The sequence below is a fragment of the Lonchura striata genome, chromosome 4A (assembly GCF_050655825.1).
Source record: "Lonchura striata isolate lonStrDom1 chromosome 4A, ASM5065582v1, whole genome shotgun sequence".
Classification (NCBI taxonomy): domain Eukaryota; kingdom Metazoa; phylum Chordata; class Aves; order Passeriformes; family Estrildidae; genus Lonchura; species Lonchura striata.
This window is the reverse complement of record NC_140742.1, coordinates 10,290,190-10,317,266: the sequence shown is the minus strand read 5'-3', so window position 1 is coordinate 10,317,266 and position 27,077 is coordinate 10,290,190. Positions and strand designations below refer to the sequence as shown.

The 27,077-nt window shown below is 37.4% G+C and overlaps 1 protein-coding gene across 22 annotated transcripts in view; it reads left to right on the top strand.

Moving 5' to 3' along the window:
- The window catches only part of TENM1 (teneurin transmembrane protein 1), a 793,032-nt gene that overhangs the window by 563,003 nt on the left and 202,952 nt on the right, over positions 1-27,077 (top strand). For 20 of the 22 annotated variants that reach the window (XM_085571039.1, XM_077786535.2, XM_085571036.1 and 17 more), the window contains one exon: positions 22,377-22,637. The exons of 1 other annotated variant lie outside the window; for it this stretch is intronic. In XM_085571039.1, coding sequence (XP_085427165.1) covers positions 22,377-22,637 — 261 coding nt within the window. Of the gene's footprint in view, positions 1-7,224; positions 7,339-22,376; positions 22,638-27,077 lie in introns of all 22 variants that reach the window. One more of the 22 variants, XM_085571044.1, reaches the window with a different exon arrangement.

Genomic DNA, 27,077 nt, shown 5'->3' with positions numbered 1-27,077 from the left:
GCACAGAGAGGATAAAACCCATGAACTTCATCCTGGAAAGGTGTGGGAATAGATCAGAAACAGACTCACAGTAACAGTCCTGCTTGGGGTGATAATGATGACTGTGAGGTGGCATTCCAAGGAGCTCTAATGATGGAATGTGGGAAGGAACTATGTCAGAATAAAATAATTAGCACAGAGAAACTTTTAACAGGAACAAGTGTTGGGGTGTGATCGCTGATCTAGTTAGTTTTGTGAGAAGAATCAGCACTTCAGATATTTATGGAAATTGAAAGAATTTGTATTGGCTACTTAAGCAAGATAGGTTATATAAATTAGACTGGGCAGTTATCTGAATTTAATAAATAGCTTCAGAGTTAAATGTGATTTGTTGCACAAAGTACTGCTGTATCTCAGCCATTACTGTGAAGATTTTTGTTATAAACAGTTTGTCTATTTCATTACTAGTGTCCATACTGAGGAATTATTTCTATGAAAAGTTTCAATAGGAATCTGAGATTATGTAAAATCACGGATATTATATGTTTGCATATATATGGACAATATGTATTAAACAGAACTTGACATGACATGAACTTGAAGCATTTCAAGAGTTCATCCTCCAGAATTGAAAAGCACTGTTAGTGTTTTGCAAAATATTTTTTGTGTCAGTCTGAAAGACCTTGTGATCATATAAATAGAAAACATTGAAAACAGTATCCAAATATAGAATAATTAACTGTGCCTGCATTTTTTACTGTTTTTACTCCCTACAATTTCTGAAATTGTATCTCAAATGTAACACTTCAGAGATATTAACTGGTTGGTTTTGCAGACCTTGTAGGGAAAATATGAAAGGAAAAAAAACCCAAATAAGTACAGAATTGATCTATTGATCAAGCAGGTTTTTTTACATGCTGTTCTTCAGGTTTAGTACTGGTGCCCTTTATACAGAGTCTAGTGCCAGCTGAATTCTGTGTCTGGTGTTACTTGCATCAGAAACTTGCAGTTATTTGACAATTTGAGATTTACCAAATAACACCACAGACTGTTTAAAGCACAACTAAATTTTATGGGTGTAACAACTCGATGTGAGCAGATACAAAAATCTCCTGATAAAGCATCACTGACTCCAGAAGAATTAGTGCTAAACATATAATGTGTATATCTAAAACTGTATTCTCTTAGTAAGTGGAAAGTTCAGAATCCTGCTTGTCTGAAGATATGTAAACCTGCAATATTTCATCCTGGCAAGATCATCTTACAAAGTAAATTCCTGGCAGACCCAATATCATATAGTTTGGAGATACTGGCAAACAGAATAAATTAATTATTGGAAGAATTGATAAATGTACTATTTTGTCCTTGAATGAGGTGTAAAAAAAGTGGCAGAAGTTGTCAGAAATGTTGTCTTCTACAAAAATCATTGATGGACCTGGCTGAGGAAAGAACGTTCTTATAGATGCACCATACGTAGATTGCATCTCAAGCTTATTTGTGACACATTTACATAATTAGAACTGTTTTCTCCAACAGCTTTCTCTGTTTCCACCAAAGCAAATATGAAAGGGGCTGTACTTTACAAATACTGGCAGTACAGAAAAGCTTTCTGGCTTTTAGGTTAATTATAGATTTGTAAGAAAACACTAGTTTAGAGGAATGAATTCCTGATAGGATAATCATCTGGATCGAGTCATTGGCGTGATAAAGTTTATTGATTGTTAACAATATGAGCATATGGCTGTAAATTTCTAGTTAGACAAATGTTCATTTCCTGGCAAGATAAGTATATTGAACTGCATTATGAGCAAGGCAAAATGGAGTTATTCCTCACAGGAGAATCCAACAGCAAATAATTTCTGGTAAATCTGTGTAAGAAAATCAGCACTGCTAGTATTGTAGGAAATGACAGTGCCTCACAAAGAATTGGCCTATTCTGCTTTTATCCCATTAAGAAGTAAGGAAACCCTTTTTGTCAACAAAAGCTCCAGATTGGTGACATGATTAATGTTTTCTGAAAAGCACATATAAAATTAGCTTCAGGAGCAATAGGTAAACAGATCCAGATAAGCGTTCAAAGTCTTCATCAAATGAACTCCACTGACTTCACAGAGAGTCTGGGTCACAGTGTGAGAAAGCTCTGCAGCCTAAGGCCACTTCTGTCTCATCCTCTCTTTTTTAGCTTTCTGCTGTTGCCATCCGATTCCCCTTTCTGCCCTCTGAACATCCCAGCCACAGTGAGGATACAGGATACAGTGAGGATACAGAGGCAACAGAAGTGTTTCAGTGCTGAAAAGCACTTTTGTTCCTGGAATGGAAAAACTACTTCTGAGGTGCAGGAATAGGAGGTCTGTTTTGCTATGTATTAAAGTTCAGCAATTTTCGGCTTACTAGGAAGGAAGATTTAAACACATGTAACTCTTAACTTCATAGGACCAGTCAAAACCAGTTTTACTGGTTATCCTAGACATAAATAAAAGGCATGCTGACAAGCACTGCTAGGAAATTGTCCTGTCAGGAAAATGTCATGGTGGTGTTCTGTCAACTGTGAAGCAGCAAAAGCTTTTTACATAATAACCATATTCTACTCTGATTCCAGAATTATGTAAATCCATTTAGGACAGCAGATCTGCTTTGTGTCTGTACCAGAGCCATGGAGAATTTGGGCTATATGTAGTATATGCTTTTAGTTACAATAACCTTATTTTTAAATGATGTGTAAAGGTAAAGAAGCCTTTTTTAGATTCTCCCCTTAATCTGTTATGTATAACACTGGAACAACAACCTGACAAACCACAAGTCTGTGGTCTTGGGAGCTCTCCCAGAGGAAACCAATGCCAGCAGAGTGATTTTTTTTCATTGTTTTGATAGAGATTTGGAGCACTTATCTGTGTGAATTTAGGAGTCTATGCTCATAAAGTTCCACAAAGAGCAGTTAGTGAAGGGGAAAATTTTATTGGGAGGGCTCCCCAAGTCTCTTGTTATTAAGGAGGTCCACTGGTAACCTGGTGGTATATATAACCAGTGGTATTTAGAGCTCCAGTGGTAACCTGGTGGCCAGTGGAGCAGGATATTAGTTCACTATCACTCCTCCTGCCAGTTACATATTTGGGAGCCATTTAGTACTCAAGTTATAAAGACTATCAAAATAAAATATATTACATTGGCTGTTTACTGACATGTAAACAGCACACAGTGAAATGCATTTTTGTGTAGGTGAAAGGGAGATCATTCATTTTGAGAAGGACAGGAAAAAGAATGTCAACAGAAAAAGAAATGCTCTTAAGAGAACTGCTGCTATGCAGCCTTCTAGAAGTATGGTCATTTGGAGCTCTTCAGCTAGGTGTAGTTACTTTTCTTGTTCTCTGTGTCTTCTTTATGATGAGATTCATTTGTTAATGAAGGAAGGAATTTTTTTAACTTTTAAGCTGCATCATTTGTTCAGAGCTGTGCCTTGAGCTGCTGTGGAAGATGTTTGTAGGACAGTGGAATGAAGAATACCTGGGTACTATAAGAGGCAGTTAGACTGGTTACAAATGAAACCAATTATTTTTGCAAGCAGTTTCCTTGAAATACTGGTTTAGTGATTTTTTTTTTTTTTTTAATAGCAGACTTCTGGTAAAATGCTATTACTAGACAGGGTTAGTGTAAACACAGTTGAGATATTTTGTATTATTAGGATCTTAATTTTTTTTTTTTTTTACAAATGCCAGATGCTTAGACTTTTAATGTTGTGGGGGTTTTTTTGCTAATTTTAGAAAATCTTCTGAGAACTGAAGCATGTTATGTACCTGTTTGCTTTAGAGCAAATTTGAAGCATAATGAAGTGATGTCTGTGTAAGGGCACACAGTTTATCCCTTGTACTGTTTCCTGAGAGGGACTCAGCTCAGTAGAGGGTGATTTAAAGGTCCTTCAGATTTCTGGGCTGCGGACTAGCGGAAGGAAGCGACAGCTAATAAGCTCCATCTCCTGTGGCTGTATGTTACACCATCTGCTCTGAGTGTTTATGAGCTTCATGTTGTCCAAAAAAAAATTACATATGAGGCAAAGTAGAAGACTCCACACTCCTAAAGCTTTAGTTCATTGTCTCCTCCTGTATTCCCATGCACAAATAGGGATTCCTGGTGAGCTGTGCTGTTTGGCTGGCTGTGTTCTAATCATGGTGGTGTTTCTGTCTCCCAGAGAAAAAAAAAGGGCCATGAGCACTTCCCTGTGGCTTCCTGGACTGCAGCCTTCTGCTCTGTGGGGAATATCTGCAAACTCTGAGGAAAGGAAAAGCAGCACTTAGGTTTAGACCCCCTCCAGATATTCTTTCTTGATTTGCCAAGTAATTGGAAATTTCTCTCCCTGGAATAACTAGGGTGAGAAAACTCTATGTTTGTACCTTCATTTCAAATCTCATAGGGGGAATACTTTTCCTTCCCTTCACCACATCAAAATACATGAGTGAACGGAATGTGCAGACACTTCGTTCCCCAGGAGGCTGAAGTGGGTGCTCCCTTCCTAGATCACAAAGGTGTTACAAAAGCTTGTAACCTGCTGTCACCATTCCTGTAATGTGGCTTCCAATCCTATCTCGGCTGCCATCATCTCCGTGAAAAAAATGCCTCATGATCAAAAATAGTTTCATTCTCTTAAGTAATTCTTCTGATTTAAAATGTGAATATCTGAGAGAGGGGGAAAAGTGAGGAAAAAAACCTACAGAGAGAGGAAATAAACTAGTGAAGCATCACAGTGCATTTCCCCTGCTAACAAATCTCATCTGAAGGAAAAAAAAACATTCTCCAAATGTTGCACAAGTTTAACAATCAATTTGTCAGTGCACAGATACAAACCAGCTGAATTTCTATCTTCTTCTCTAGATTACCAGTTTTCCATGGTGTCAAATGCCAGAAATCATAAAAGTAAAAATCAGAAGTGCAAAGTAATGCAGGCAGTGTAACAAGAACCAAGGTATTTGTGGAGGATTTGTGCATGGAAGTGTTCAAGGCCAGGTTGGCTGAGGCCCTGAGCTATCTGACATGGTGAGTGCCATCCCAGCCTGTGGCAGGGGGATTGGAGCTATGTGATCTTCAAGGTGCCTTCCAGCCCACACCATTCTGTGGCTCTATGGGATATGGCAACCTTTACAATAACCTGTGCCACATACTGATGGAATATCTACAGGCAAGACTTAAACTTTTGAATAAATGTTTTGGAATTCTGTTTGTCAAAACCTGGAATTGTATCTGTTAAATGTTCTTGTTATATTAATAGAGCCTCTTCCTATAACATTTAAGAGTGTTCAAGAAGATGTCAAGAGTTAAACCAAGATAGGAACAAGCATCAAGGCAGAGTGAGGAAGAGGGTGTCAGAGCAGGGGAACCAGCACATGGCTCTGCCCCTGCTCCACAGTCTGGTGTAGTGTTCATTCTCTTGCTGTGTCTTTCATGTCACTCTCTTTGAAACAAAGAAGAACTGTCATTTTCTGGAACTAGAAATCAGGTTTGCTTATCTTCATTTGTAGAGCAGGTGCTGAAACAAAATAACATTTCTTCCCAGGGTTTCTCATTTATGTATCTGTCAGAAGGTTTTGTATGTCTCAAAATAAAGAACTGTCAAGAAGCAACTCAGTGAGTTGATGACATTGCTGCATATCTAGATAAACAGTAGAGTGGGTGTACCCTAACCAATATAGATCTTGAATTAGTTTTTCTTTTGAGAAAGAGGCTCAAATTCTTCTCAACTTTGGTCTTTATGTGAAATAAGCTGTGAATGTGATTTAAAATCTAAGGTTCCCTTTTCAAAGTTTCAGTTTTATTGGACACTGTTTAAAATCAGTTTCCTGCTGACTCACTCAGTAGGAAGGCTTTACAAGTAGATGAAGTATCTTTAGCTTAGATGGCTGAAACAACATGGAAGGAATAATGTAATGTTTAGCATCAGCAGAACAATTCTTTCACTGCCCCCTTACCCCTAAGCACCAGTTACATAACAAAACACGTGAATACTGAGTAACATTGATATAGTCATTTCCAGCTATAACCCCAGGAAAAACAGCCTAAGGACCTAGGAAAGTTGCATACTAAAATACAAACAGCTGCTGTGAAAGTCACCGAGAGATTATTAGGAAGCCACCAAATTCAAATTATAATATCAGCACTGTGACTAATCAGATGTAAATTGTAAATTTTGTAAAAAAACTATGCTTTATTCAGTATTAATGTCCTGGAATTGATGACCTTTACAGAAGTTTCATGTGTAAGAATGAACATTAGCAACTGGACTGTCAAAATACTGTACTCAGAAATTGGCTATTATAGAAATCCTTATCTTTCTCTCTCAAAACTGAAGACAGTAGTATCTGACAAGCTGGATTCGTGTTGCCACTGACTTTGTCAGTGTGAGGTGCTTTGCTCCGTGCTTGGTTTTTGAAGTGCCAAGGAAAGCCCAATCCTGTGATCCAGGAGTGTTCCCTTTGCTTTACAGACAAGGGAAGGCTGTAGAGGAAGCTGTTTTTAGCTCAAGAACAGCATCAGGCTGTGCTGCCTGTGTACATGAGGTGAGTCTGTCTTGGAGACTGAAGTGCCAAAAACACCCTTCCTGCATACCTGGGAAGGGAGAGCAATCTGGACCTCCTGCTGTTGGCACTTTTTGAACACTGAAGTGCAGTGTGAACTGTGTTGATCTTTCCTTGCAAAGGAATGAGGTAACAAAATTAATTATTCTATTCAGGTAGAGACAGGAATTATTTTTTTTATAACTGCTCCCCAGTGTCCTCCTTCCATTTTTTCTGTTGGAAAAACAGAATTTGTTGCTACTAGTTTTTGTTAGTAATACTGTTATTACCAGGCATTTTCATAGTATTGACAATATATTGTTGACAAGTTCTATCTACATTACTTTAAAGAGCAATCTTGTACCTTACACTGTTTAGTCCAGAAAAATAGCCAAAAAATGTCTTGTGAGGCTTTTTTTGTATATATGGAGATGCAGAACATTAAAGGAAAGGCAGAAATCAGAAGTGTGTGTGCACATGCTTGTGAAGTTTAAACAAATTAGGGCTTGTTCTTTGTAATTGGAGTCAATTACTGATAGTTGAAATAGATAAGTGTTAGAAATGTTGACTAATAGTTGCACCCAGAGGTATTCACCTCTGCTGCTTGCAAAATGTATTAGTAATTTCCTCTTGCTGATGTTCCTTTTCTCATTTTGTACTTGGGGATGGATTATGAAATTCATTTGTCTTTTACTCTCTCTGAAAGGAAATACAGAATTCATGAAGAGAAGGGCATGGTATGAAAAAATCCTTGCATTTCAGTACCGAAAGGAAAAAAGGAAAATAGCTGCCTATTCTTACTGGATAAATCTTCATTTATGTGAGCATATCTTGGATCATGTCTGTTACTTAGTGTAAGAATAGTGATGAAAACACAGTTTCCACCTGCATAAACAGCATTCCTCCTCCCATTGTGCCTGTAACCATGTAAAGAATATCTTAGTTGCTTTAAATATATTTCATTTCTCCTCCTGTGTATCCAAATTTTCTGAGCCAGTTTTCTATTCAGTAATACTTAGTGATTTCTAGTGAAAAAAGTAAAATAAACAAAGTGATAAATTGACTGGCATATCTGTTTGCATGATGTTACTGAGCACAGCATAGTTTAATGTCAGAACACCCTGAACTCCTGTCTGTGATGAAGGACACTGTGTGCCCTTCACCTGCCCAGTTAGCACAGGCAGAACTTTTGGCTTTATGCTGTTTCTGCAGGTAAAGCTAAAGCTGAACGCAGTAACTTAAACATCCTTATTCACCAATGCCTTATGCCACAGTGGTGGTCTGATATGCTGATGATGGTTTGCATTGCTTCTCCAACATTTAAGCTTGGCTTGAGGAATTTTTGCAGACACTTTGGGTTTTTTATTGATTTAAAAAAATTATTTCCTAATTATTCAATTTCTTAGTAAATGAATCTATTAATTTTTATAGATTTGTGGTTTTAGTCCTAGGAGAAACTATATGAGACACAGTTTTGTAATTAGCTGTGGTCTTTGGATTAAGACATTATTTTTTGTAGAATTTTGCTGTGAAGATATGGAAAAAATTAATTTTGTATGTCTGTTTATGGATAAAACTATGAAAAAATAATGTTTTTAATACTAATTCTATATGAAAATAGTCCTTTGCCTTTACTAGTCGTACTATTGTAAATCACAAAATAATATTTCTTCTTTAACAACAAAGGAGTGCATTACAAATTATGTATTGTGCATGTGTCAGTACATAACCTTGAGTAGTGTTTTGTCAGAAGTGTATAATTAGTGGCTTTGGAAAGGAAATATTTGTAGGATTTATTTGGTTGGTTTGGTTTGCGTACAAATTCTCAAAGGAATAATTGAGCTGTTGATTCTAGGGATATGATTCTTCCTGGTATCAGTGAGAATAATGCCTATAGGTGTGAGTTTGTGTTGATGTTATAACAGGAATTACTTAAAAGTTTGCAGTTCATTGTTGAATTGTTGGCTATTGATCTCTAGAGTGTTGGTGTTCAGAGATGGATGCTAATAGTTTACTTTTATTGTATGCTTAGGAAACTAATCTGCTTTCAGACAATTAAAAGGAAGAGCCTTACTTATGGAAGCATTTGTGCATTTTATGCCCTAGCTGTGGATCACACTATTGAAGATTTCATTGTTCTTAAAGAACCTCTTGGCTCCTCCCCTGACTTACTTCTTCATTGGTAGCATTTGAGGACTTTTGGCACACATTTTCTTTGGGATTTTTTGGGGTTTGGGTTGGCTGGTTGATTGGTTTGTTTTCTCCCAGTCTGGTAACATCTATTAAAAAAAGAAGGAAAACATTAAAAATTTAAAGTGTTCTACTTCAGTCCCTCTGTTGTGCTTTTGGGGCAGTTGCCAGGTGTTCAGCTGTTCACAAAGAAGTTGGCAGAGACTGACTGTACCTTTCAAAATGGTTGCCTCAGAAAAAAATTATTACTCTAAAAAAGGAAGGTGTTCTCCAACAGAGATTTTGGAGTGGAGGAGAAAAGGAAGGGCTGGCATTGGGTAGCTCAATGCTATTTGCTGCTTGCAGAAGTAATAGCAGTAATGTATTTCTTGGCATAGAGGTGGGCATACATTCAGGAATAAAAAAGCTATTTAGCTAATTTTCAGCTTGTATTTACAAACTATAACAGGGGGTAGCTCTGCCTGCTGCAGGCTGTGTCTCCAGTTCATGAATTCCTGGCACCCATCTGTGTGTCATACAGCTGCACCTCGGTACAAATTGAGCTGTGTCAGCTTTGGCCAACTTCTGCCTAACATTATCCCAACTCTCCAGTGAAATATTATTCAGCCTTGAATTCACCCATGTGATGAATATTCATTTCACAGGTAATTATTGTCATCCCCAAACAGCTCCACTCACACAGACCAAACTTCTCACGCAACCCATCATTGCTGTCACTGTTTTGGCAGCACAGAGCTTATGATTCCTCATGCTTTAATAATGCTCCATCATCTGTGCTATCAGATTTGGGTCAAATGACCATCATAAGGGTTAGAGAACTCTTCCTTTATGCAATGCTTTAAGAAAATAAAGAGGCACTTACCACTTATCTTTGCAGGTGCTCCCCTAAGTTCTTCACCTGAGCTAACAGTGGCAGTGGCCACAAACAAAGCACTTTGATGTACCTTGGTGCTCCAGTTTAGATACCCAATGTGATCAATTGCATGTTCAGACATTATATTGCAGTATTTTTAATTTTTTCTCCAAAATCATTGTTGCTAAAAGAAATCTCAGTCCTTAAATTGGATGTAGAAATGGCTGTATCTCAAGTGAGTGGAATAATGTTGCTAGCAAGTACCAATATTTCACTTTAATTTTATTATCTTTTTGGAAGAATTATATGTGTAAAATATATTTTAATGGCTAATAAGTCCTTCAAAAGTATAAAAATACACAAAAATACTGTTGTCTATCTATGCTCTAAGTATTATTGCTATCGTTATTATTAAAAATGAATAAAAGTGCTAAATAGCTACAATTATAGTGGTAAGAGATCAGTAAGTGTCTGAACTAGTTAGAGTTCAACAACAGATTGTTTGCAAATGAGGCATTTACAAACTTGATGTCTTTGACAGCATGCAGCGCAATTTTACAATAGTTGTATCATTATTTTTTTAAATTAGCCTCAAAACATGTTCAACAAATTTGTCCTTATAATTTCAGCAAGTTAGTCTAAGCAAGAAGACAACTGTATTAAACAGGAAAATACTGACTTGTAACATTTTCTGGCCAGTGTCTCTTTGGTTATTCAGTAGGAGAGCATCTGACAGGCTGCTTCTCACTCGGTGTCCAGGTGTCTGTCCCAGCGTCTGTCCACTGATTCCTCATTTTGAATTGAAGAAAAGCAGGGAGATGTGGGAAGGGGACATCTGAGGGGTGTGAATACTCTTCTGAATGTGTATGTTGTTGACAAGATAGTTCAGATAAATACTTTTGATTAGCTTAGCAAAAAAAGTTCTTTGTCCTGTATCCAGTTTCTCTTTAGCTACATGGCAGGTCACTGTTCATCCTGCTTAGGTTTGAATTACCCTCACCTCATGTTCAGACCCCCTGAGTTCAAGCCCATCCTTCCCTCTTTCTCCCTCCACTGGGAGTGCCAGCACTGAAAAATTTCTGCTCCTAATTCAGTGCTCAGTTCAGGTGCTCTTTGGAGTAGGACCCAGGCTGGTTTCTCAGAGCTCTCTCTATCTGATCAGAGTCAAGTCAGCGAGGATCTTGCTGTGTTTTTAAAGATCAGTGGCTTAAGCTCCTACAACCAAATGTTTTGGGGCTTTTTCACTTATAACCACTTCTGGATGTGCTGCTTGCATCCTTTGCCAGTTGTCCTGATCAGCTGTGCTGTTTATTTCCCATTTGCTCTGTCACTGCTGTGTCTAATATTGGACACAGCACGAGATGGTGCAGCTCAGGAAATGGTGAAGCAGCTGGTAGGGAAATGAGACAATAGTAAATGGAGAAAATATGAAAAAAGGCAAAATCCACATGTGGCTTGTACATTCTGTGGGGAACTGGTTTTTGTGAAGACTCTATACTCAGCATATTTGCATGAAACAAATTTAATAGGAAAAAAAAATGGAAAAGGGTTTTTAGGTGTGGTTAACACACAGAGCTTCTTCTCTTAGAAGAAACCTTTCTACAAAGGTTCCTTATTTCTTGATCTGAAAAAAAAAATGCTTGCATAACTGGATATTAGCCTGGGATTTTTTTTCTGATATATTTTTCCCCTGTAAAACAGTTAAACTGAAGAAAAAATAGCCAATTTTGCAGACTGTCACTAAGTATCTCTAAAATACAGTGTTTATTACAAAGAGAATATGCTATATGAGTTAAAATGGTGAAGTTTATAGTTACATGTTTTAAGTCTTTTAGTTTTGGGGTTTTCCCCCCTCCTTAATACAGTGAGTGCATGTATGAGCGGGGTTTTTCAGTAGAGGAAACAGTTGCTGCTGCAGTCCTTCCAGAACAGCCAACAGTAGAGTTAACTGTACTTTTACAGAATAAAACCAAAATAATTGAGACACTGAATGCTCCTATAGCATTCCTCTCCTTAGATCTCCAGCATGATTGAGAATTGCTCAGGTGAGGGTAGGGCCATCTTCCTCTCATAACACCTGCCTCTGTGGCATGTATTAAAGTAAATGAACGTTCTCTAAACCAAACTTACATGTTGTGAATTTTCCTGATTATCTGCAGCCTTATTGTTTGAATTCTGCACAGATTCTTTTAGCAGTACATATAAATGTCATTGAATATGGTTTAACACACAATTGCTCTCATTTTTGTTTGAATCTGGTGTTTTCTCTGGAGTCTTTGTTTTCAGTGTTTTCTCCCTTATGTGTGCCTTTTCTGATCATGGCTTAATTACATTTTAAGTGCCTTCTGTATTACTGTCTCCACTGCCTCAATTAGTTCACCTCCAACTGTGTGAATATTTTAATAACGAGGCACAAAGTATTTCTGGCAATACAGAGTGTGAGCTCTGCTTATCAGCCTATGGCAAGCTTTCCTTCAGGGCACAGCAGAGTTTACAGAGGCACTGTAGGTTAATGTGTTAGTGCCATTTGGGTTTGATTTATTTTCTTTGGGTTAGTCTCAGCTGCAGTGCAGGCTCTTAACTTTGACTCTTCCTGAGCATCGTTGATCGAGCACCTTTGCAGAACCGAGAATTATGGAGAGCTCACGGGCTCACAGCTGTGGAACCCAGGGTATGTTAGCTATGAAGAGAGCCACCAGTGTGCAGCTTCTCTTCCACAAATAAAATGTCTGAAAGGCAGATGCTGAAAAACTTTAGAAGCAGTTTTTATGGACAGTGCAATACTTTTGCTAATTCTTCCTGTGACTTTCAGTCTGTTAAGATACAAATTATTTAATTTTCTGATTTTATTTTTCAGGATTTATCTATCAAAGTTGGTAGCAACTTTGAGCTCTCTCATGTGTAGGTAGTCAGCCTCCCAGCCATCTTTCTATGAATTAGCAATACATATATATCCATTTATTTGATGATGGAGGGGATTTGGTTTTAGTTATGGATAGTCAACACTACCTGTGATTTGCATTAGAAAGAGCAGGTGCCTGCCTGCTAATTGTCAACACTGAGAAATCACATATCAGTGTCAGTCAGTGCCTTGTCATTCCCGTATCATTGTATGGCTGTTGTGTCTTTGTGAAAGATTAAAACACACCTAGTTGAATCTCAGGCTGGAGGTTTCAAAGTCAGGGACTAGAATAGCTGCTAAAATAGGTTCCATTTAGGAGCAATGTCATATTTTAAAACAATTACAGCTCTCATTAAAAAAGGGCAGGGAAACTAAAGAGGCCTAAAGCTGTAAAAATGGTAGCCAGCTGCTCTTAATGATGCTGGAGTAATTTCACCATGTCGTGACTGTGTTCCCAAAGTTTGGATGAGTTTTGAAGGTGGATCATGGGATCTTACACTTGTTTAAAGTTCATGACAATATAAAGAGGTCTTTGGATTTGATCATCTTTGCATTTCCTCATGCTTAATTTCCTTTGGTGCAGCACCGGAATGATGGTGGCACTTCCCTCTTTGGGAGCTCTGTATCAAATCTCGAGATGGAAAATCTTGTAGATACCACATTGTATGCTTGGGAACTATCATTCTGACAAAATGTCTCAGATTTTCATCTTTCCTTGGTAATCATGATGTGCATTTTAGGATAGTATATGTTTTAAGAAGTATTTATTTAACTTTATTTAACTGTTGTGTGATAGTAATGCAATATTGCCCCAAAATTATTTTCTGAGGATACACAGCGGGGAATGGTGCCACCACTTTCAGTTGACTTTCTTTGATGCGTTCTGGTGGTATAAACCCCAATGTTTTTATTTTGCAGTTGCAGATACAGAATGTAGTAGTCTTTAAATAACTTATATAATTGCCTTTAGAAATACAGCATAGAAGAATAAATGTCTGGAAATATCAGAAAACCTAATAAAGATCTCGTAAGAAAATTAGTTAAACAGTTGAAAAAAGTTGTTGGGATTGTATGTGTAAAAATACAATATGCAAACTCAGTGATTTTCATTCAATTGTTCCAATATTAAACTGCAGCAGAGCTGACCTTTAAGTCCGAACTGCTGTTATTAAAATTTCTTTTGGTAAACTGAACACTTGAGGAAAGGCGAGAGCAGAAGTGGTCAGAATTATGTGAAGGCAGTTAAGTCTCCCATCTCTTGATCAGATGGAACATTTGATGACAAACCCCTCAAGAGAGTTGGGGAGAAGAGGGGCTGTTTGAGTGACAAGCCGTGTCCCCAGTCGGCTGATCAAATGGAACGGACGTGCCAAGTTGTCTTCCCTGTGTTCTCACTGGTGTCAGATTGACAGCAGGATGTAATTGGATGGGAATGGAAGTGCTGAGGAGCTTGTGCACATGCTTGTGCTTTCTCTTTCTTCTTCCAGCATTAATCTGAAGCATGAATTTCTTTGAATGTTCAATTTAAATTAAAAAATGCACTGCTTTCATGGTATATGTTAATTTATTAACATGCCCCTTGTATGTAAATGTTTGCCTAATCTGGAAATAAAAGAGGAAAAAGAAATGCACATACCTGCACCCCTAATCAAACATAAATCAGAATCAAACTGTTTAGTTGGTTCAGGTTTTATTAGAGGGCATCTTTCAGTCTGACTTGGGTTTTTTTTTTCAGTGAAAAAGGTGATTACACACTAAAAAGATGTTAGTAAATTTGTGGGGAAAATGAAATATTTTAACAGTGAAAAACCAATTCATGGATTGGATTTGCAAAATCACAGAACAAAGCTAGATTTCCAGATTTATTTTTGAAGCATAACCCTGTGTCTCTTGAAACCCTCACCTAAAAGAGAGTTTTAAAATGCTTCATAGTCTGGTAGTCCGAACAGCAGTCATTAGTCTGTAGGATTCTGATTCTCTTCATAAAGAGCCCTGGGCACACAGATCCAATTTGGCCCTTCTTTGAGCTGGGGATGTGCTGTTGACTGCCAAAATTGGTTCCAATTTCAGTTATTTAAAGAGAAAAAAATATAAAATTAGGTGTAGTTTTCTGCGGGTGTTAGATATCCACCAAGAATTCAATGGATGTAAATTCCAAATTTGGGCTTCATTAGACAGTCTTTTTAGCTGGGTGCTTGGGAAGGGTATCAGAGGTACCTTCAGGATGGGCAGCATTTGTGGGGTTGATCCCCAAGACCCGAGGAGGTTGGCTGGCAGAATGTTTGTGTCTGCTTGCAGTGCCAGCACAGCAGGCAGCTCTGGGAACCTGCAGACTGGGATTTCTCAAGCTTGACTTGGACATGGAGGGTAAGAGCCTCCTGCTGGGACCATCTCCTTGTACCCAGGGCAGGTGTTGCTCCTGTTTTTCTTGCTTCTGGGATGGCAGCACAGCGACAGCAGCTACTGCTCCTTGTGCTCTTCTCTGGTTCCCATTCTCACTACACGAGGTGCTGCTGGTGGCTGCAGCCCTTCCTTTACGGGATTTTGCCTCTGTGTGCTTAGACCCCTCAGTGATACCTTCTCCCTTGCAAATACTTTTTCCTAATTTTCAGCATTTTTAACAGTCATTTGGAATGTGAAGAAATGGGACTTGGGCAGTGCAGTGTTGCTGAAGCCTTTTGCTCACTTACATTAAAATGATTCATTCACTGATCACTCACTGAAACTGGCACAGGGCATCAAAACCACCTTCCTCTGCTCCAGCCTGGCTCCCTTTGCTGCCTGCCTTCCATTCATGTCACTTCAAAGATGGCTAGTAGTACCCTTGATACTCTCTTAAGCTACTTTAAAATGATATTAGAGCTTTGTAGTTCCTGGTGAAAGTTAAGGTGAGGAGCTGAGTTACTCTGATGATTCTTTTTGAGCACTGTCTGTGATCTGAGCGTCTCAGGTCTGCTGAATGTCCCCACAGTAAAGGAGAAGATTTCTGGTAAATGTGTTGATAGCGGCTCTCTAAAAGTCTTTCCACCATCACAAAGTTATGCACTTTCCAGATGCTTACTCTGAGACAGTCAAAGTGATCTAAAGCCTAAATGCTGCCCTGGCACACTGACTGCATAGAATTAACTTCTGGATTTATGGCCCTGAAAATTAAATCTGAGTTTAGACTTCTGGATTTTTGCGTGTGTAGCCTTCTAAAACTAAGGGAGTGAAATTTATAAAGACTTAGCACATCTTTTATTTCAAAAAGATTTTGGTGCTCATGTATCTAAAGGTACTGGTTTGACTGGTTTTTAATTTTAAAAATTAAAAAAAAAAATCAATATTTTGAGAAACATACTGTATTTTAAATGTATTTTATAAACTGGAATCAAAACCATTGATAGAAATTATTTTAATATCTTTGTCTTATTTTTTTTTAGGAAGTGATAGCTGTCATGCTTAGATGTCACAGACATCTAAGACTGAGGTTTAAATGAAAGGGATTTTGGTTTAAACTGCTTTCAGAAATTACTACCAGAAAAGCGAATTAAAATTTGTAGTGACAGAGCAACAATCTGAAGGTAATTTCACTTTGAAGAATGTTGGTACTCTGTTTGCACTCTAACTTTGTCAGCCTTTCTTTGAAGTGCCATCCAGACTTGAAAACAACACAACATCAGCTTTGCCTGTTGAGAGCTGTGGATGCACTGAGCTAGAGGCAGCCGTTCTGCTCCCCACTGCTTCACACCCCCTGGTAAATCTGCAGGAAAACTATTTGTTCATATGAAACTCTTTCAAAGCCAAAGTTAGTTAATCTGCTTCAGATAGTTAGATTCATAGTTCTAGTGCCCTTCATGAAAGTTTTAGTTATGGCTAGGTTTAATTTTGAAAATTTAATCATGAGAAGAAAGGATTCATTATCTATTGCTTCCCTCAAACACAAATGTAAATGACAAAATTTGTAATAGAAAAATTATTATAGAGCCAAGGAACCTTTAAAATACTTGAAAGAAAATTGGAATGCTTTTCTCTTATAACAGTGTTTTTGGAAAGAGAAAAAAAAAATTCTTGAAAATTCTTAACTTCTTAATAGATTATTGCATATGGAGAATGAAATTATATGTGAATCTATTATAAGAAAACCTTTTCCAAACTCTATTTCAACTGTAATACTAGAAGAATTCAATTTATATGCACAAATGATATTGAGGTTCTTTCTCATCTGTGATAACTATTTTTTTTTATCTTCTTGTCTTTAGTAGGGTAGAGTTAGTGTGGTCATTATTTGAGAATAAGTTGGTTTCCTTTATCTGAAATTTCAGTTAAATGCTAATTCCTGGCATTTACTATGGTTTTATAACTCTTAAAATTCATTAAAGGAGTAATATTTATGAGTACCTGCAGTATTAATTTCTCTTTAACAGAATCCTGTGAATGGAAGTATTTTACCTCATAAAGCCACACTTTGGAGTAGGAAAGGTTGTAGCCAGCAATAATTCAGATGCATTTGAACTTAAAGGATGGAATTTCTAACCAATATTGTACTGAGAGTGTTTCTTTCTAAATTAAAATGAGACGTGCTGCATCCACACTGTAGCTCCAAAGATGCCTCCTCTGGCATCTTGTTAGTTGAGAACCTCTTGAAGAACAAAATCTCTAAAGTAAGAATTTCAAGTGATCTCCAGAAGAATCCTCTGCTTCTGGGGACAGAGAAATTAATCTGTGTCCCCATAGGATCAGGATGATTGCTGTGCAAAAATTCCTTATTTATGTTTCTTTCAGTAGTAGTGAAAATAAATATTAATATGTGAGGACTCCATGAGAATATTTTAAGAGGTTCAGTCTATTTCTGTGCTCTTTAAGTTTGAAGAATTAGTCTGAAGAAGAGACTAGAAAGATATTTGCCATGAGGCATGGGTTGGAACCTCATCCTCTGGTACCTCTAGGGAAGGACCTGAAGAATAAAGACTTTTTCTTCCTGATAAATTTCGCAAACCAAGGAGTTTCCTGAAAGTGCAGCCTCCTTTCCTAATCCCTTAGCTGCCTAACCTGCAAATTTCACTCAGTGTTGGAACAGACTCTGATTCCTCTTTTATTCCTCTTTTAGTTGTTATAGCTGATATTTTTGAACTTTCTATCATCTCTGCTGGTAACTTGAGATTAATGTAAGAAAGTAAGCTACATAAATAAGGAAATGCAAGGAAAAGTTGAAATACAGCAAAATAAAATGTACAATACAATTTATTTGCTATCGAAGTATAAAAATTCAAATGGTATATTTTATATGGTTCTTACTTATGTGTAATATGTGTACCAAATTTTATTTATTAAAATATATGCAGCTGAGAGACAGTTCCAGGCTTTGGCAATAATGCAATTGCTGATAAAAAAGAAATTAATAGTCAGTGTAATGCATTTTTGATTTTTTTTTTCTCAGTGATTGTTGTACAGATGTTTATTGGAGCTTAATTTCATTGAATTATATTGTCCTAGGAAAGATGTGGTATGCTCTCAACATGGAAAGAAGATCTTTGACTAAATGAGAAGTGTATGCAAAAAGCATTCAAAAATATATGTAGCAGGTTGTATTTCACGAATGCCTTTTTGAAGCAGCTTAAGATCTCTGCACATTTAATTCTCAAGTCCAGCAACCAGCCAGTGTAAACCACAGTCCTCAGGTGAAAAATGAGAAATTTTAAGGACCGTTGAACACATGAAATTTAGCAGAGTGCTCAATAGCCCTCAAAATTTCTCATTTAGGAGAATGCATATGTATTGCTTCCAAAAATGAAGGCAAACTTCAATTTCTCCCATTTGATTTACATTTTTTCCCTCACTCTTTCCCTCCCTCCCTCCCAGTGTCTCTGAGTCTCTTATACCATGAGTAGCTGGTCTGCCTTTCTGCTTGTTTTGCAGCACACATAATACACCTGCAGATTAAAGCACTGGACTAAGTTCAGTGTGAAAAAATCTACACCAAGTTGAGGTGTAACACTAAAACCCCAACCCATAAACAAAAGTGCATGCCTGGGATATTTTTTCTCTTACATTCCTGATACACTCCCTCAGACACAAGCATAAACATGACGCTGTTCAGGTTAATGTGTATTATTTACCTTTCTGGAGTTCCTTCCTTGTTCTCCTTCCCAGACTCTTGATATTTCCAGTGTTTTCAAAAACCCAGTCTGAAACAGGATACTAGGCCAAAATAAGCATCATGGATTTAAAATTCCAAGACTGATATTTTTGCCTTGCCTTTGAGCCTCCTTAGTCTCTTTTATAATTTTATAATTGCAGAAAGAGTAATTTGTATTTTTTTCATCCAGAGAATTGATTTTGTCTGTGTTTGAGCAGGGAGCATTCTCAGAGTAAGAACCACCTCATACCAAGAATCAAGAATAAAACTCATTTGTGAATCAGTGATGTTTAAAGACTTTTACAATCAATAAATTGCAATTGCTTAATTATGTGATGGGGTTCATAAAAGGTACCTAATTGCAAGATGTCAAATTATTCCAGTTTATAAATAAATTATATTTTTCTGTAATATCTTTCTCTAGTTGAACACATAGGTCAATTAAGTAATTTAAATTAACATTTATCATTCTGTTATTAATACAAAATAATAATTTTCCACAAGGGAATAGGAAGACTGGAAAGGAAAGTTCTTCATGCCCATCAGTATTTGTATTCTAGTTTTATGTTTCTTCTATCTTCTTTGTTTGGTTAGTTTTTCCTGCATATTAAATATTTATTTATTGAAATAAATATTTATTTATACTCTCGGTTAGTTGGTTGAAATTAGCAGAATTCTTGGCAAAGGGCAACAGTGAGGAGATTCCACAAGTCCTGCAAGTCCAAGTTTGCAGAATTACTAGGTTGGAGAGAAGGGCCTCTGTGGTCTTTCACTAGGGTAACTTTTTTTTTTAACCCGTGCAAGAAAAAATAAAAGAGTTGTAGAAAGAGGAGCTGGCACACAGTTACTCCTGACCGTACAATGGACAAGGAGATAGTCCTGAAGGTGCAGTGCAATAAGTGTTATGTACCTGCATGAAAATCCTAACTTAGGTTTTGCACTGTACTGGGGCTAAATTGATGCCACAGTAAATAAACCCTTTGTGAGTTGCCTGGCGTTTTCAGGAGCTTTGTGAGCAAAGCTGAAGCTGTTAGAACTGCCTGGTCAGCTGCCCAGTTCTCATATCAGCCTTAAATAGGCACCAGTGTCCAACTTCTCTTTAACTGCTTATCTCTGAAGATTTTTTTAATAGAAAATTGTGTTTAGAAGTAGAAAGAAAAGGGGTCTGTTAATTGAAATGCTGATTTTTTTTTTAACAAGCCTTTTTTCCTTTTGTTGCTCATTAGATATTTTATATTTCTTCATGCATTACTTTTTGAAAAAGCAAATTAGTAACAATATGAGATAAAATACTTGGTTTTTAATGGTTGTGTTACAACAGGCTCCATGAAGGTTCCAAATCGTTTCATCATCTTTATAACTGCCACTTTTTTTCCTCTGCCCCCTATTCATGCAAAACCTTGAATTTTGTATTAATGTTCTCTCATTTCTCTCGTGACTATGTCTTTGTGGTAATACAGAATCTATCATAAATCTACTTGAACTTTATCTCCTTGTGGAAATATGTAGTATTTTAGGTAAAAAGGTTAGATATGCAGACTAAAAGCAGCCACTTCTGCCATTGTAAAAGCTTTACAGAAAATTCATCCCGTGGGAGTTAAAATCTGGCAAAGGCTTGTATACTTAAAAAATAGACTATTAAGGGAATAGATTGTGTTAAACTTGAGTAGAACATGAGTTATAGTATAAAAAGTCTCTTTTGCCAAAATAAAAAAAAAAGGAATTAACATATAGACTGAAGGGTAAATTCTGTCCTTCTTAAAAATGTGCAATCTAATTAGCATTTTGTGGGATTTGCTGGGATGAATTTTCCCCGTGGCATATGCAAATGCAAACAGGGAGAACATGGGCTCCAGGCTGCTAATGGCAGACATCTGCCTGCAGGGACAGCCATGTACAAAAATGCCTGCATCCTTGTCCCCCGAGGACCTGGCATCAGCTGAGGTGATTCTTGAAGTTATAGGAAGATTTTTAATTATGGGGAAGTTCCTCGGATGGTGAAAATAAGCAAAGATTTCTTTTAAAGGGGAAGAAGGATCAGATGATGTTTCCTTAAATCACATCTGTTTTAAGGTAGACAAAGTTCAAATGCCAAATATTCCCTATGCAACTGCTTCCAAATATTTTGGCTGTTTTCTCTTAGCCATCTCCATCAAACTTTGGAGTCAGTCTCAGTGCATTTGAGAGACTTGGTGGGCCGGGCTCATGAAGGCACATCTCAGCTTCTCAAGGATAGGGCTGAGACCACATCCTCCTCCTGTGAGCTAGAGGAAAAGACCAGAGTGGTGATGGAGCACTTGGGATCATCCCCACAGCTGTGTTGCTGCTCCGAAGGGAGCAGGAGCAGTGGTGGCCAGTGCTGCTGGGATTCAGCAACACCAGGCAAGACAGGGTGACCTGCCATGACTCCTGTAGGAAAGTGAGGCCGTGTCCATGCTTTTCTGTTTGCTGCCTGCCTTCTTCCCTTGCCCTCTACAAATGAGGTTGCCTTTCCCTGAGCTCAAAGCCAAGACTACAGCCAAGACCTTCAGGAATTTTTGGATGGCAAAAGAAAGATGTATAGACACAGATGAATTACAATTTCCTCCGGTGGTTCAATTTATATCTTAGCATTTGGTTTGTAGGTTTTGGTTGATACCTTCAAGAGAATGCTAGGGCTTTTTATTATTTCAAGGAGAGCAATCAGAATCATTCCTCTCACTAGCTGGTAAGTGGATTAGTTTGACAAATTAAAGCTTTGGTTAGGATGACAGTAGAAAAGAGTATTTGTCGTTAGTCTTAAACAATGACTCTTGTCTCTAATGTTTCTTTTCTAGAAACTGAAATACTGTATGCATATTTGATATTGTATTTAGTCTCTCAAGATGGCATCCCAGGTCTGATGTTCAATTAAGAAGTGCAGCTCTGTAATCCTTATTTAATTAGAACTCCCTGTCATAGTCCCTGTGAGTTGCATTTGTAATTGGATTCTCACAAGTGAGAATATGCAGAGGCTACCTCAAACGGGAGTTGCAATTTGCTGATGTGTGTTACTTACCTGTAGTTCTTCGAGAATGTTTCCTCTGCATATTCACATTACGGGTCCTGTCCACCTTCTGTTTGTCCTTGGATTTGTGCTGCCCAACAGCTGTGGTGTTCAGTAAGGATAACTTGTAGCACTGTACAACTCTCAAATCTCAGAGGGCTTGGTGTCATGAGATGGCCCTTGTACAGTCCTAGTAGTCACTGCTCTTCTAGGAAGTTCCTGTAGGCCACCAGCACTGGAGAACCCAAACCCACTGGTGTGAATATGCAAGGACAGCACTCTCAAAGAGCAAGCCAATGGTAAGTACCCTTCCTTTGTCTTCCACAATATGCCAAATATTTTAAATGTTATTTTTTAAGTTCTCTATTGGCAAATTTGCTACACTTTCCCTAGGATAAAAACATACTGATATTAATTTAGAGCTGTTGCCTTCCTGGCAAAACATGAAAAAGTATCTGTGTTTGCAGATGCTCACTTCAGTTGTAGATTGATGTGCAGCTATCAGTGTGTGGGTGTGCACATGTTTGAGCTATAATACATATTCCTATCAGACAAAAAGGCACAATTACAGTGCAGCACTATATGTTTTACTATATATTCTTCTAGTTGTATTACCTTTAGAGTAGATTAGATAGCAAAGTGAGTCACTGACCAAAAAAAGTCTTCTAATAGTGTGAACAGTGTTTAATTCTCAAAACAGATTCTCCAGAAGAAAATCACTGCTACATTTTTCACTGCTACATTTTTTTCTGAACTTTTGTTTTTTCCAGACATGGAATTCTGTGAGACTCCCCATATCCTGTGCTCTGGCTATCAAACTGAGCTCCATGGTGTAGCTGAGCACAGTTACCCGCTGGAGGTGGGCTCGGATGTGGACACTGAGACAGAAGGAGGAGCGTCCCCGGACCACGCCCTGAGGATGTGGATGAGGGGCATCAAATCAGAACACAGCTCCTGCTTGTCCAGCCGGGCAAACTCAGCCTTGTCCCTCACTGACACTGACCATGAAAGGAAGTCTGATGGGGAGAATGGTAATAAAGAAATGCGTCTCATGTACTCAATGCTAGTAGTAATTTATTCAAAACTTCCTTTTTCTACTTCTCTTATTTTCCTTTTTTCTTTTTTTTTTTCCTCTTTTGTTTTCTTTCTCTTTTCCCCCTTCCTTCCTAGATCCCTGTACTGTATGTAAGGTGAAGGGGTTTGCTGTGTGTATTGTATTTATAGTTTAGACAGAAAATAAGAGAAAAAAATGAAACTGTGATTTTGTTCAAACATAATTCCTCTAGAGAAGAATAACTTTCCCACATTCTTCATTTCTGTGTCATAAGACATTTATCATTTGAACTTTATGGCCTATGAATTAGGTTCTAAAATCTATATATGTACATTTTTATCACATTTTGCATACAGTTGCTCCTGTGGCTTCTGGAGATAGCTTTAAGGTTCTTCAGCTGGGTGACTTGAGAAAGACAACGTGCAGTCCTAAATTCTCTGTTTACCTCTAATCTTATGCTACACCTTAAGACGTGTCTTTATCAGTAGGACAGACTGAACAGGTCTTTGTCATGTGTCAGTTCTGTATTTCTCTGCATATAGAGAGTGGGCTTGTGGGTCACATCGGCTTGGTTTTTGTGTATGTGTGTTTTCTAAATATTCATTCTCGTTCAGGATTTTTTACTCATTTGCTTTTCTTACCATTTAGTGTGTCACAGAGGGGGAAAATGTGTATATAATTAACATGAAGAATTAGTATTTTTTACTTTGCATTAAAATTGATTAAAAGCTACTGTTTCCTTACAAAGTATAGTAAGTAAACAAATTTATCATGCTTAAGATCAACAAGCTTAGCTGATATTTTAATTTGTATGTTTAATAACTGCATGTTATGGCAGATCTGGATGTCATTAAATATTGACACTCCAGTGTTGACAATGACATATTTTAGTGCCTCTGTAGGCATAAGGTTAATACAACTGAAAAGGGTTTCATTCAGTATAAATGGCATTTCTATACTTACATGTTTGAATTTATCAAACATGAAGCTCATAATTATATAATTTCACCTGAATGTCTGCCAGTAGCAATGATAATGTCTAATATAGGCTCAAAAACATTGTCTGGTTGAGGTTAAAAAAGATATTTTAGTGCACAGCTTGTTTCTATTAAATATTCCTTTAAGGATTAAGCATTCTGTGGTACCACATTTTATTGTGTTGCTGGAATCAGTTGATTTTTAGATGCCACCCCATTTCCAGTGTGCAGTGGCTGGCTGTCTTCCAGCTTCCTGTTTCTGTGGGATCCATCCTCTGTAAAGTGTTTATTGCATAGAGAGGTTTTGTTTGGGCTTGAGGGAGGTGTGTGTTTGTGTTTTCCTAGAGACGCTGGGTTTTGGGTGGTGGCTGAAGGAGTTGAATCTGGTCTGGCTGGCATTGGTCAGCCCTTAACTGTAAAAATGATTGAAAGGGAATGCTTTATGGAAGGAATGTGCATCCTTGTGCTGTTTAGACTAAAGAATACACATTTCTCTTGTAAGGTCCTGGGAAGCAGAAGTATTTGAAAGCAAATTAAGCAAAGTAACCAAGTTCTGTATTTCAATCTGGAGTGCAGTGGTGCAGCTGGATGTTTATGATATTTTGCTTAGTACTACATGTACCACTAAATAAGTAATCTTCTGTAGATGAAAATTACTGTAAGTAGTGCACCTTCATCTTGCACAGATGTAGCAAGAGCTATGGGGTAAGTGTTGTTAAGGTAGGGACACATAATATTGTGCTTCCCCACCAAAGAATACTTTCTTCTAAAGGTTTATCTCTGAGAAGGATTTTAATAAATTTAAACTGGTGTAGATAATATTTTTTTATGTGACTTTAATATTTTGTTTCTTTAAGCCTTATAACAGTTTTTTAAATCAGGGATTCATGTTTGAGGTGCTTGAGTACCAGTTTTAACTAAAGAGTTGAGAAAGGAAAGTGAGGGCAAGAGCAAGTTGGAAAAGGGAGAATCAGAGCTGTGGTTCACTTGAACTCTTTAGATGTCTTCAGGCAGGGCCAATCAAACAGGTGTCAGTGCTTCCTGTGGTGTTGAGTCATTATTATAATTACAGTCTTGAAAGTTAAGGTCTGAATTTGAACACAGCAGTTCAAGCCATATTTGTTTATATTATCTATTAATTCACAGTTCATAGCCAAGATTCTTGATCCAGAGAGCAGTGTGTTTTTCATCTGGGCTGGCACTCAGCAACAATGCACTCTTTGAATACAGAAGTTCATAAATCTCTACTTAAATTATGTCATAGATCGCACATCTTCCTGTTTCTATGCAGTCCTGTGTGCCAGAGGCTTTATCAGAGAGCCACAAGTACTGCATTTATCTTTGTCAGTTACTGCCATAGAAATGAATTTTTTTTTTGTGCCTGCCAGTAACTACTCTGGTGTGAAAATGGGAGTGTGCAGAAGATCTGTTGCTGGAAGTGCATGAAATATTAGTTTCCATTATACTGCCTAAGTTCTGTAAAAATATTTAGCAATTCTGGATTTCAAGGGCTTGACCAAATGGTATGTGAATGCAGCTATTTGGAACTGGAGTAAAATTAATGAAGAAAGAAAATTTAACTGGAGACAGGTACAGTTTTTGCATGATTTGAGAAAACATTGTTATTGTTGTCCATATTTTTATAGGGTCCAGTAGGGTGTTTTAGGTTTGGGTTAATATTTTTTCTTCCTCTTTGAACTCAATTTTTGCTACAAATGCAGAACAGGTCTTTTTGTGGTAATACTGGGACAATTAATTGAGTGGACTCCAGTAGGTGTGCTTTCAAGACAGTTTTTTGCTTTACATTGATCTGGAGCTAATGTACTTTGTAGAATTTTCTTCTTTTTAGCTATTTTTTTACATTCTCCTATATTCATTCTAAGCTCTAGCTTGAAGTTCCCTGGCACAGGATATACTTCTCTGTTTATTGTGGGTAACCCAATTTGAGAATTTATTTGAGGATTGTTTTCCTTTGTAGACACACCAACTCCGTCATAATCACTGTTAAAACACTCTGGTTGTTTTGTCAGCATTTAGCAGATTGTATGAAATACCGACATTCCCATTTATTGTTGTCAAGTTAATGGCAACTAATAATAGCCTATTAGTGCACAGACTGCCTTCAGCTTTGCCTGAGGCTAAGCAAAATATATATTGACTGCAGGAAATGAATGACCAATTTCTTAGGGATCATTGCTTATCTCTGGTATAGTGTAAATAGTTCCATTTAAACAGTGTTACTCTAAAATATGTGAATGTAAATTTCAGATAGCAACACCACAGAATAACTATATCAAAATTAGTTCCTTTATTCCATTGAAGACTGTACTTATCCTCAGTTCACTGGTACAATGGTATCTGTCACTGCAGCATGTCAGAACAGCAAATTCAGTGCTTTCATCTGCCAGATTACTGAGCTGGAAAATTTGTTTGTTTGTTTATCTTTCTGGAGTATGTGGTCAAGAAGACCTACAGAAAGTATGATCTCCAGATATATCCCTAAAATTACATGGCTTGACACAGATATGCCTCCCACACTAGGTAGTGTATTAAAAAGCAGTCTACAGTCCATTTTGTGTCCAGATAACCTTCCTCATTATTATTCATTCAGTTCTTATGTTGTCCTTTACAGGATGTCCATGCAGCTGTGACATGATGAATTTGACCTCAAGTGCATTTATGCCAAACCATAATCCACTTTTGAGCCACATTTAGCACATCTGCACATCCATCAACTCTTTTACTTTAAGCTGCTACATCTCAGTTGAGAGCTAGTGTGGAACTTCAGCCATTCCTAAAATATCACAATTTTTAACCTCTTTTATTTTGTCAGATTGCTTTGACATACTTTTAAGTCTGACTTATTTTCCTCATTCCTGACATCTACTTAGATGTTTTTATGCAATTAGTTACTCTTTCTCTACAGCACAGTGAGAGTACAGGATTCTCAGTGCTGGAGGAGTGTACTGTGAAATGCAGTCTTGTCTTGGATCCAGATTTCTGCTCAATTTCTTTGGCTGAATTATTTTATGACAACGGGGTATTAGGTGTCGTTCACAATGACTTCTTTGAGATTTGTAGGCAAGAAATTAGGGTTTTAGTACATGCTGAAGTACCACTGGTCATGCAATGTAGCATTAGAGTGCTTGTGAGATCTGGTCAGAGGACTTTTTTTAATAACATACTTGTCTTTTTAAAACCAAAGCAAGAGGGGGAAAAAAAACAGCTGTGGAAACATAACTTTTCCTTTTTACCTGCATAAAGTGTTGGGGAAATTCTCTTCTTAACATGAGTGTATGGTATCAGATTCTATTTGAAACAATACTTCTAATAATAACAAACATTTTAAACATCAGACTGCAAAGATGGGGTAATAATATTAGCCATATATTAATAAGTAGATGTAGAAGAGAATTTAGTAGGTTACAGATCAAAGCTAA